General features: G+C 36.6%; 1 protein-coding gene across 1 annotated transcript; it reads right to left on the reverse strand.

The window, feature by feature from the left end:
* Positions 1–681: 681 nt before the first annotated feature.
* LOC135164843 (myosuppressin) lies at positions 682–9,593 on the reverse strand. The gene is made up of 3 exons (XM_064125552.1): positions 9,401–9,593; positions 1,640–1,834; positions 682–1,277 (listed from the first exon to the last, which is right to left on the reverse strand). Exons 2-3 carry the CDS (start codon positions 1,830–1,832, stop codon positions 1,183–1,185), a joined length of 288 nt encoding a protein of 95 aa, XP_063981622.1. The 5' UTR covers positions 1,833–1,834; positions 9,401–9,593; the 3' UTR covers positions 682–1,182.
* Between the last annotated feature and the right edge of the window lie 3,093 nt (positions 9,594–12,686).

Consider the following 12,686-nt stretch of genomic DNA (forward strand, 5'->3'; position numbering starts at 1 on the left):
GGATTTCATTAGTCTGCGAATTAAACTTTATTATCCATGAGTTCTTTACTCTTTCAAATGAAATTAATGGATATTTTTGATACATAATTTATATACACATATTATATAATAAATATATAATCATTTGATATTATGGGTCATACATACAGTCAATTTTTATGGATAGTAATCGCTCAATCTATCAATGATAAATAATCTTGTTCTTTTTCTCGTACATGGGAATCCATTTCAATCTTGTTTAGTGCTTGAAGAAGCATGCATTTTATTGAAGCTCGTGGGCAGACGAGGATAGGCTCAAAACATGCTCAGCTAATTTGTAGAACATACTGATGCTTGTCTACGGGTACTTAACATTGTTCAGTTGAAGCTACATGAATAATCGCAATGATATACGCAAAGAAAAATGTGACAAAAAATTTTTACATTTTTTTCATAATTATAATTAAAATCTTCGTATCCCGTCTGATGAAGAGCGAAAAAAAATGATATTATACTTTCTATTGGATATTTTTTTTAAGTGTCAATAAATTACGGAATTTTTCAATAAAAATTCAGTCAATTCTTTTATGGGTAAAAATATTCATTTGATTGTTCTGAGCGATGAGAGAACTAAATTCAGACTAGGTGCTTTCCTCCATGGTCACTGATAAAGGTATTAATTAATGTAACACCAACAACTGATGGGTTTCGATTGCTTATTATTATTTTAGTTAATTTTTTATCAATGAATAGTGGATTGGATTCTCGTTATTATCAACATCAAATAGCTTTCAATATATTTATTACTTAATTTAGGTAACATCTGTAGCGTCTCGTTAAATAATTTATTAGTTTCTCAATTATCACTATAACTTTCGTAAAATAATTTCAAGCATTAACGATAATAATTTATGAAAATCAATAAACGAGGAATTTACAAATTAATTCTAGCAGTCGTGAAGTTAAAATGAATAATTGTTTATTACATAGTTCCTTCTTTAGGTTTCATCGGGTTCAGGTGTAGCCGAAGCATCATAATTCACAAGTAATAGATGAATATTCTATCTACAAATAATCTAAATAAAAAAATAAAACGCCGAAAGAATCTTATTTCTTCTAATATCTTCAACTCCTCTCCGTGTGGTACTCTTTTTAAAAATTTAATCTTGACATCTCGGTTAATGCTACACGATCCCAGCCAACTTAGCGTCGTCTACCGAAACGGAGAAACACGTGGTCCACGTCTTGACGTTTCACTCCACTGTCCGGGAGCGGAATATTTTCGTGAATCACGGGAACTGGGGAAAAAAAACATCGGTTATCCCAGTGATAAGCACGACTGTTCATTTTTTATCTTAATTTCCTTTGTTTCGTTGAAATTTATTTAGATAAAAAAATCCTGTGAACATTATTTCAAACACCTCTGTCGGGAGAGCTTAACTAGTGTACGGAGGATCGATGATTAGCTGGAGCTCACCCTCACTCTCATCCCCAATTATCCTCAATTCATCTAGAAACGTCAAACTCGTGGCTGGAATGAAACTTGCCCACTATCACGGACGCAAAGTTTGTTTCCACAAAATCTCAACTTTACCTTTTACCCACCCCGCCTTCCCAACCTACGCAACATAGGATCCACTATTATATTATCAGATGTTACCTTTGTCATCTATGTAGTTTTCCATTGCCGAGCCCAGTTCATAAATAGTGGATAAGGCTACACAAACTTTGCGAATCCTTGGCGGTACCTCGTCCAGCAGACCAGGACTGCATTGAGCGGGTGGCATGCCGTACACCTGGGGGAAAACTACGAGGATGGTGATCGTGATGCTTACGAAGAAGCCGCACTTCATGTCTGTATGAAAAAAAAAAGAAAAACTATAAGTTATTTTATGTTTTATATTTTTCCGATTCTGCAGTCAAAGCAGATAAATGCAGAGGAAATAACGTGATCATGCGTCATTGATATGAAATAAAATTATTAGGAAACTTTTATTTATTTCACGAGAAAAATGACAAATTGTGAATTTTAGTGGATTTCAAACGTCTCATCTTTCTGAGTGCATCCATAAGGGGGAGTAATTTATTTTTTTATTTTTTTCTATAAAAACTCTAGTCTGAGTGCTGGGGAAAATTACAATCCGTCGGCTGTGAAAAATTTTAGTGCTGTTGAGGTAAAATTTGTTGGAATTTTCCCTTAAATTTTCACAGGCAGACGGGCAAAGTCAAGGATTCCCCAATAAAATTACTAAAAAAATTCTGTCCACCCAACTATTCCTTAAATTAAAAAAAGTTCCGGTTGACCTATTTTTAATACAATATCATTAATGGCGAGGTGTCAAAGCTTACAGACACCTGATTACATACTTCGCTTGAACAGTCAACTTCCAGAAGCAAGCATTTGTGAACCAGCCAATAATTTCGAATAAATTCGAATGAACCAGCGATGCGACCTCACGTGGATTCAATTATCATAAATGAAAGTACCGAAAAATAAATGACCATTGACTCAATATTCCTAGATAAAAAACGCTAATAGAATATCGCTCATCTCCGACAATAGATGAAAAACAATCAATCTCTCGAAAATTGTCCATAACTATAGGGCGCCAATGAGCGAAGAGCCGTGGGAGAGACACGTAGCCAATTACATGAGTATCAAAATGATTCACGCACCACTGCTAGCCCATTACAATTCTCGTCACGTGGGATGTTGACTCGATTTAAACGATTTAGTGGAGGCAATAGTTAGTTGCTATCGGTGAAAAGAGTGAAGCCTTCTCCGGGGAAGGAAAGTAAACACGCGTGATGTATGGCCACTTGCTACAACCATTAGCTGTGGCGAATAAATTCATGTTACGGGGGATCTCACCCTCTGGTGGTATTTGCAGCACCCCAAGGGGTCAAATAGAATCCAATCAAATTCAGTACCTATCCCCGTTAATTCAATTTATTTTATTTATTCATTTTTCCAATTTTTTGTCGTGAATAAAGCGAAGAATTCATTTATCCAGTAAAGTTATAGAGAGAGAAGTATCGAATTTGGAGAGAGAGAGAGAGAGAGAGAGAGAAATAAATAAAATGGTATTCGCTCCTTTATTTCGCCAATTAACTATTTGCCATTCAAATAGAATTTTATCCATTTACATGGAAATTTTATTTCCAACCTACGCATATTTTTTTTATTTTCAGCAAATACCCATGCGGATTTTTAAAAAATATCTTCGAGTCTAAAACAAATAGCCGAATTTTCGCCACGACAATTATTATACCAAGCAGTAGCAAGCAATTCGGTCTATAAAAAGAGTTACGATGAAATTTCAATTCTCCTATCTTCCTTATATGCCAAGATCTTCATAAAAAACGAGTCGATAGTCAGAAGTGACTTATCACGGTTTACTTCTTCGCTACTAAATTTATGTCTCATGCATATTTGCGAATGAAGAATTGAAATAGTGCTGGTAAGAAGCACTGGTAAAGTCGAGAGATCGATTGGCAGGTGGTAGGGAAAGGGACGATCAGACCGGAAGTTCGCGAGAGTTCCGTCGGGATATTACTGCGTGCACCTAATCATCGTCCCCATAAAATCCACCTGACTTCTTGACGCCCTAAGTGTAGATATATATTTCTATATCTGTCTTAACCCGATGTTCAATAAGATTTTCATCGACGAGTCAGTTCGAGCGCTATTAATAACGACGATTTATTTTAAATAATACAAAAAGAAAGTTCATTCTCGGAATATTCCCTGTTATTCTTCTGATTGTATGTGTGGAATTTGTCAAGTAGTGCACGAGTTGTTGGCGAAAATGTGAAGAAGTCGTCTAAAATTTACAAAATTGACAACAATTTTTTATTTAATATGTTAATTAACGAACTTTGGATCACATTTTTCACAAAGCTGTTCTACTCGGATGAAATCGGAAATGTGTGGAAGCGAGGCGAGTACCCGTCTCGGGGCGAAATTACATTTAACACGTGAAGGGATGGAAGCGTATGAGGACGTCCGGGTGAATGATTCTCCATGTCCGTCTCCATGCCCGTCAATACGACGGCAATCACGTCGTCGCTGTTGGCATTAGGATTGCGGCGTGTGATAATCTTTCCGGCTGCAGAGATTCTATTTGAAATGTGAAATGGCAATCGGAGTTGAAGGTCATGAATCAGTCGCTTTTCATCCTTCATTAAAGAAGACTTTAGTATTGATGATTTGGGCAATGAAACAACATACTATATAATAATTCCCGATAAATTGATTTTTATAGCATTAAAAAATTAAGCCGATGGTGTCATAAAATTTCGTTATACAAACGTAATAAAAATTGATAGTAATAAAAACATTTCCCCCGTAATACGATAATTTATGTTTTTTCCCCTATCAAGGGATCACCAACTAATCAAGTTAATGGAGTTTTTTGTGTGGGATGGAAATTGAATTAAAATTTTGAAAAATCGTTTCCAAAGACATGACGAGATGGGTCAGCTCATTTGTGGAGACCAACTGCAATGGAACTGGATAACATCTCAGAGAATAAAATTCACCGAAGCGCATCAGGTGACTCAAAGTGGAATGCAAACCTGCTCCGAATTCCGTAAGCAGACAACTGATATTGAACGGCGGGGGTGGAAAATTCAAATTTCATTCAGCACCATGAATTTCCCCAATTTTTTCGAAACAAACTAGTGATGAGAGAATTCCTAGAGCTTACAGAGGCTTATATTGATTTATCATGAGAGGGTGGAATAAATGGTCGAATTGGTGCTCTCAAGCATGTGTAATTCCTCAGGTGTCGAGGAGCATTTTCTTTTGTGTGAAAATATATTTCAACTAGCATTGAAAATTCTGAATACTTTATTCCTTGATCATTTCATTTTCCGGTAAATGAATTGTACGAAAACGAGCAACCTGTTGCCCCCGGTGATCATCAACTCCCCCGACACATAGTAAAGCTCCACTGAATAGGCCTCTAGGAGCTTTATTCGGAGAATTATTGAAATAGGGAGAGGCTTCCTGGGGAATACATGAATTGCCGTTTTTTTTTTATTTAAAGAGCCTATTATGGAAGAGGAAATTAACTGATGAATTCATTTTTTCCCTCCGCGAATCCCGAATATTTTTCCCTCATTCCCATTTTACGTGAGTATTTTGTAACAATTTTCGAGTGTTTGCTATATCTAATTGTAAAACAAATATTCTATCCACCTCCCCTCCTATTTCGCTGAAGCAGACGGACTGTAAAATAAATAAATTTATGATTTTCAATCAAGCGTGTTTTATTTTTATGCATGCCCACGTATTTATTATTTTAATCAAATCCGAGGATTACTCATTCGCAGCTTTCAATCGATAAAAAAAAATACATTTTCAGATTTCACAATATTTATATTTAAAAAATTAATTTTCGAAGTACACGCACCTAAGACCCAACAAAGAATTCACTCACTCAAATTATAAAGATTTTATTCACTAGGACCTGTGAATACGAATATTATGAATGAGAAAATTTCTCTCCGTAAAATTCAATAGAAGTTATGTCGGGCTGTGCATTAACAATGCAGAGAATGAATTAATATAATCCATGTGGCATCGTTCCCAGAACAATTAGAATAGACGCAGCGATCCGTCGTCAGTTGACGTTATTATTTTAGTCAGTCGGTCTCATCCTGTGAGCGGCGTCAAATGAAAATCCTCGCGAAATGTGTGAAAAGAAGCTGATCTACTTTTTTAATGAAATTGATTGTTGGCTTGTGTGAAAAAAGAAACGCATTCCAACTGCAATTCAAGAGAGTGAATTCACCCGAGGAGTTTAAATGTTGACTGCTGTTTAACCATTTGCATATAACGAAACTGCTTCTCACCTGCGCGGCAATGTTACTAGATTGATTAATTAAATTGGTTATAGGGGTAGTGCGAAGCATTTTCATCCAAATTCAATCACTTGTAATTTCCCTCGATCCGTGGCATTAATATCAACTTGATCACGTTTATCCCTCGAAATTCATCAACTCACACTCCCATTGTAGCGGGAGATTAACTTGCACAGAAACATCAAACTCAAATCCCATCGTCAGGAGAACCCTCAAGACACGATACTGTGTAATCATTACCGGGGATAAGGAGTCAAGTTGTTGAGAAGGCAAACAACTCGTGGATTATCTTCAAATGAGAATGATAAAGGACTCATCTCGAGGTATAATCCATGTGTAAAGCCAAGTCCAAAGAAACTCGTGGATATTTTCAAGTATTAGATAAGTTGGAAAGTTGACGAATAAGAGTAAATCACTACCTACGTCAATTGTCCTCAGTTAACGGAGCTAGTTTAATGACCCTGTTAAAAGAATATTACGATGCTGCGGCTCATAACTTATTAACTTATCTGTCTGACGGAACTCAGACTTTTCCACTGCGTTGGGGCCGCCTACTCTCTATCTCTTTTCTTTTATCCTTTTTTACAATCTATGCAATTTCTACAATTATTCATACGTTATTTTAGAGAAAATGTTGACGGCCAGAAACATTTATAACAGAGCAATACCGCAGTGTCAGAGGTGAAAATTTTCCCTTTGTCTTCATTCTCAGGTATGAGGAAATATCAGTGTAATTCCCCATTGGGGCGATTCAATCTGCTTTCTCAATTTCCCTTATTCTCCTCACATCCCAACGACACGAGATGACGGTAATCCATTTGTCAGGCTTCATCACGTCTCAAAAATTCATAGAAAAATTTAATGAAAAGCATAAAGTTGAAATGATATTGTAAAAATCGATAGCAATCAACAAAATTCCCAATAATTGCGTGTTACCAAATTTTGGTAAATGTAATTACTCTTTTAAAACGAAAACCCGAGTGGCTTTCAAAGTAAATTGGTAATAAACGCCGATGGCCTCATGATTGGATCCATGAAATTTTCATTGGCCCTTGGGCTAAGATTGAATATCGATTACCGAAAATATACAGGGACAAATTTCATTTTCCAAACCCGCTTGAAATATTCGCCCCTCGTCAACGCCGCAGAATTATGGCAACACTGAAATAAAGCCTTTTGTTTCCCGTGAAAATACAAATTACCATATTCATTCGTATGGATATTTCGACAGCTCTGAAGAAGGAATCTTTCAATTTCAACCCACGTTGATACTCCCAGTTCAATTGGGGTATCAAAATGGCATAATTGAGAGAGAATTTCAGAATCAAACTCGCCTGAAAAATTATACAAATAATCAAGGCTATTCATTGAGATATATTTTATATTTTAGATGTTCTATTTGAATTAGAAGTTGCAACTCATTTTTTTTCATATTTTATCATATTTACCCGGAAAAATTTACATCTCAAGAGCATTTTTGGAGGATTTTTTTTTTTAATGTCCCGGAAATGTTTGGCCGAAAAAATATGGAAGAGAAAAAACAATAATGCCCAGTGTTTCCACCCTCGAGAAATGTAAATACTCAGCGTAAAATTGGAGGGTTCCCGTACCGATCGTCAATGGATAGAATCGATGCTCCGCTTATTTGTTCGGTCAAAAGTACTGAAGGCGTGGAAAATAGAGAGGGCAGAGCATTGTGAGAAACCTTGGAAGACAATTCTGAATGTCATCTAGAGACTGGAGTCTGAGGTACGATCAATCGTTTCGTGTGGCAGATAAACTTCAAGGAGTTGACGGCATAATGATGTCGCAATATTGGAGACTGAGGGGTATACGATCAGAGACCAACGTAACACGTTGAATCATTGAACATGTTGATAAGAAGATGACGAGCGCAAGACGGAACTTTTGTTCATCATATAACTCCCGGAGTCTTCCGGCATGCCTGGAATAATGTATCCTATCTCTGGTTCATTAGCTCTACCAACTCGGCTTATCGTCAACGTCCTGACGTTGACGATTCGGGCACAGATCGAATGCACTCTTTGCTATTTTCTTTGATTAATAATTGCCTATCGCGGGACGTTGCGAATTAGTTGACTTTTTTTGCAATCGAATTTCATTTTTTTCAAATCGAATCAATCCCCTGAATTTGCACAATATTTAATAATATCTTTTTCAAACGAAATTATATTCATATGATTTTTTAATATTTCAAGGATTTTTATTGCGGACTTTAATCTCACCATCTGGGTTAATTAACGGGGCTTTTAACAAATTATATTGCTACATCAAGTTTCATCTCTAAATCTGATTTTTAGAGTTGAAAGAATTTGTTATCTACCTTCTTGATGAATTTATAATTGCATTGAGCTTCCTTCGCTCGTTGAGCTGATGGAAGTTCTTCAATCTCTCTTTACTAGGTTTTTTTTTATTTTAAAAAATATGGGAGGAATCGAGATTTTTTTCGACAGGAGTTGGCGTTTGACAATGGTATTAGGTCGCTGTTATTTGATGAAATTTTTTTGTGAGCTCAAGGGGGTCGGAACTACAGTAAATAATACTCCAATTTTTAACCGTTGGAAAGGTCGGATTATTTGCTTGTCTGGCGTTCGTTTGTACTATTAATTATCACGTTCATCGTTGATGTAATCAGAGAATTTGTAACGTACAGGAGATTCATTCTCATGCTCATTAGTTGTGCGAGCGTAATTAACCTCTGGTGCTGCGACAGAACAACGAAAATTCTTATTATGAAGCACTAGAAACGCGTTTGTAAATCAATTACTGTTGTGATTGAAATCCTACAACGGTCGGGCGTTATTTCGTCATAATTGATTGACAGAATTTAGAGAAGAATTCGCGGAGACAAATTTTCAATAAAAATTCTAATGGCACTAGAAATTTAATAAGGGAAAATGGAAAATTTTCCGCGTCAACTCACGTAGACAAAGGCTTTCCGCATTCCCTTCTTTCTCAGGTTATCTAAAAGCAACATTACGCTTTTAATTACCTTTCATATACCTAACTATTCCCCGATTTTATATAATGCTTTCCCCGGGTTGCCCTTTGCAGTAATTTAGGGCCCTATATGACTTATTCGTCTCGGAACTCATGATTGACTCGAAAACTTAGCAGCACGGCGCAACTTGTTGCAAACTTTAGCGCGCTATTTATTTCAACGGGAGCGTGTTTCAGGTAATCTGTGCAACTGGTATTTGATTGGTATATTAATTTACATGTTCACGACTATATTATTGGATTTTTCTTCAACATCAAGCAATAACATAAGCCAAAACATAAAAATTTCGTATGAATGAGAAGTTGTTAAAAATTTCCAGATTTTTTGCTTGAAAATCCGAAAATAATATCTTTACGGAGAATTAACGGCTGTCATCGAATTCAGGGTCTCACAAGCACTAAACTTGAAGAAAGTCATCATTCAAACAATTTATAACATACAGACAAATTTTACCATATGAAAATAGAAACAATTCACTCGATCTAACAGAGTAAATGTTACAATTCTTTTAAGCACACGCACTTAACTCACCTGCAGATCTTGCTTTTGTCTTGATGATTTGAAAGATAAAGGACAACGCCCGCTGACTATTGTTGATAGTACTGTTAAGTGACTCTCGAAATTTATCTGTTCTTCGAGATATTTCAGAAAGCTCTTGGCCGAACCCTCAAATTATTGCGCGTTGTTCCAAGATCTGACGTTGACGATACAGTGGTGAGAGAGGTGAACTATTCAGCCCTTAAATACGCACCACCGCGCTGCCATGCGCGCTTCCAAGGGGCGCCATACATACAATTGCGGTGTATGGGCACTGGTGCATAACTGTTCCCCCGCATTAGAGTCATTTCAATCTGGAATTTTTATAGCTTTTTACGGAAATAACATGTGTATTATAATGTCTCATGTTCTTCAGATTACCGAGTGTTCACAGGTTTTACAACATGACGTAACCTTTCGGAATAAAATTGTCTATCGAAAAACATTTCATTATAAAATTTCCAGAAAATGCTTTTCATTAAGGGCATGCACAAATACTTGGCAATATTAAATTACGTGTCAAACAGCCATGTCAATTCACGTGCTCAGACTACTCGGAAGCTCGCAAAAACCGAGCCACGTGTTCACAAGCGCTCGTTACAAGCTATAAATTGGCAATTCATTGAGTTTCTGTTGCTTCCTCTTTGGTACTTTCCCTATTACGCTTACAGAGTAATTATTGCAGGAGTTGTGTATTTTCCCAAGATAGACTATTTCCAACTCAGGCAGAATAGCAAGAAAAATAGGAAATGGATGGCTACAAGACAATAGATGAAACAGAGTAATAATAAAGGTCGACATCGAGGGGAAACATTGAAAAGCTAAATTTTAGCCCCCTTCCAGGGGACACCTGGGCTGTTGAATGATTGAGTTTCGGATACGATAAATCCACACTACTGCGTCTGTTTGCAGAATCCGCCAGTGAAATTTAGTTTACACTGATGGAAATGAAATGCCTCAAACCTACGCAGGGTATACATTCTAAAATATCTAGCTCCCTCTCCCCTCCCCCCCCCCCCCACTGATATATTTTTTTATGATTCCCCGTCATATTTCACACCTGAGGTCTGGATGTGCTAAATATATTCCCCCCACGTTGAGGCTCCAAACGATAAATAATTTTTTCAACTTCTCCCTCTACTTTGCGAGCGTGACATGGACACGGAAAATATTGCTGGGCGGAAAGAAGATAACGAAGCTTTATTAGAAATGATAGCCACACGTCGAAGATCTATTAAACGTGCACTTATATTGGCAAACAGCTGCATAGATACATATTCGTTACTTTTCGGGGGAATAGGGAATTGTGGGCGGTCTCCTATCTTAATGAAAATCTATAGAAAAAATTGAATTGTTATTCTCAGTTTATTATTTTCAGACTTATAAATTAATGTAGTATCAAGGATAAAGATTTATATATCCAACAACAGTATACGTAATTGTATAATTAACTGAGCATTGGAAATGAAAAAAAATGGGGACAAAATCTTGGAAAATCGTACCTTTATAATTTTTTGTTTTCAGAAAATTTATCCAAGTATTACGCAATACCGGGAGTAAATGAGTGTGATTTACATGTTCGCCAACCCATTCATGGAAAACTGACTCCGGACTCGAGCAATTCGTCACTCGCTTAGTCAAGTTAAATAAATCCTGCGTTGTAGTGACCGAGATGGGGCGCGTGATGCTGACCCACTCCCACGGTCATCCTCTCACATCTACACCACCTTCCGTTCTTTTTATTTACTCACCTTTATTGTTAATTTATCCTCATGTGAGAACTGCACCTACACCAATGCGTTGTAATTTGGCAGTTTAATTTCCACGCTATTCTAAGGCCTTGAAAATGAATAAATGCGTTTGTCGCGCTGAATTTTCTACACAGTGACAATTGGTTTTAAAGACTAATTTTTTTCGCTTTTCCCTTAGAGTTTTCATTTTTACACTGCTTTGAAGCTAAAATATTTGAGGGCTAAAAGACCTTCAATGAAAAAAAATTCCTTCTGATCGGATAGTTGATTTCCAATTATCAGAGATTTAAAAAAATGAAATAGAAAATTTCATCCTTTAAATTTGTTACTGCATGAAACTTTCCCGGGAACGTTCAGAGCATCCAAGACAATTGTTCATCTTATCACACAAATCCCACCAGCTCGAATCATATTTTCATCGGCTTTGTTCCATGAAATCTCACTGTCAACCATCAGCGTATGCAAGCAACAGAACAGGATCGTGGACGTGGTGTCCCGCTGGCATCAGGTGGTTATCACCACAAATCATTACGATCAGTTTAGTACAATTAATGCCATGTAATACAACCTCAGGGCCGACAGTTAATAATAAGTTATAATATGCAATTCTGTTAAACAATTTTTCCTGCTAATTTTTATACGAATAAACAATATAAATAATTTCGGGTAATTGACTAAAAATTCTGTGAAATGAATGGAACATCGTGCAGAAACACAACGGCAGTCACCATATTGTGTAACAAATATGAAGCATCTTTTTATCATTTTCTCCCTGGAATCCATTTCCATTCCCCCTGTGTTACGTTTTTCTCACCACATTTCTCCCATTTTCCATGTCGTCACCGTTCGACACCAATGTACGTGTCCGACGTGCGTAGCTTGATGGATTTGAAGAGGAGCTCTCGGGCTTGTTGGTGACAAAGTTGTCTGGTCTATTGCATTCCGCAGCCCCTGAATTACGATAAAATGGTCTCTACCTTCATTTGCTAATTTCGATTTTACGGAGACGAAGATAAATTTGAGGGTGGGACAATTGATTCGAACTGGCTGTTAAAAAAACAGAAATGTACATTCTCCCTGAAAATCAAGGAAATTATCTCATTATAGATTCCACGTTTTCTAGCAAAAGAAATGGAAAAAATTCTCCAAAAATTAATACTTTTCGATCTCTGTTCTCAAATTTTGATATATTCTCAGAAAATAAATTTTACAATAGGATAAACAATTGTAAAGAAAAGATAAAAAGGATTTTGTTAAGATCTCTTAATTTTTGCCGGTTATGCAGTATATACGACTTTAACTGATGAAAATTTCAATGGACCTTTGATTTCACAACAATGTTCAAACAACCGCACCAGATGTTTGGCTGGTCCCCACCGTCATAATAATGAATTCAGTGACCATTGCTCTAATCCATACCCTGCCGGGTTTCCGGGGTCACTCCGGAAGTCGTAAGTATCACGTGACATCTCTTCACGAGTGTTGACTCCACGAATATGTTAAAAATGAATAACAAAAAAAAAGACCGC

This window comes from Diachasmimorpha longicaudata, chromosome 7, assembly GCF_034640455.1.
Source record: "Diachasmimorpha longicaudata isolate KC_UGA_2023 chromosome 7, iyDiaLong2, whole genome shotgun sequence".
Classification (NCBI taxonomy): domain Eukaryota; kingdom Metazoa; phylum Arthropoda; class Insecta; order Hymenoptera; family Braconidae; genus Diachasmimorpha; species Diachasmimorpha longicaudata.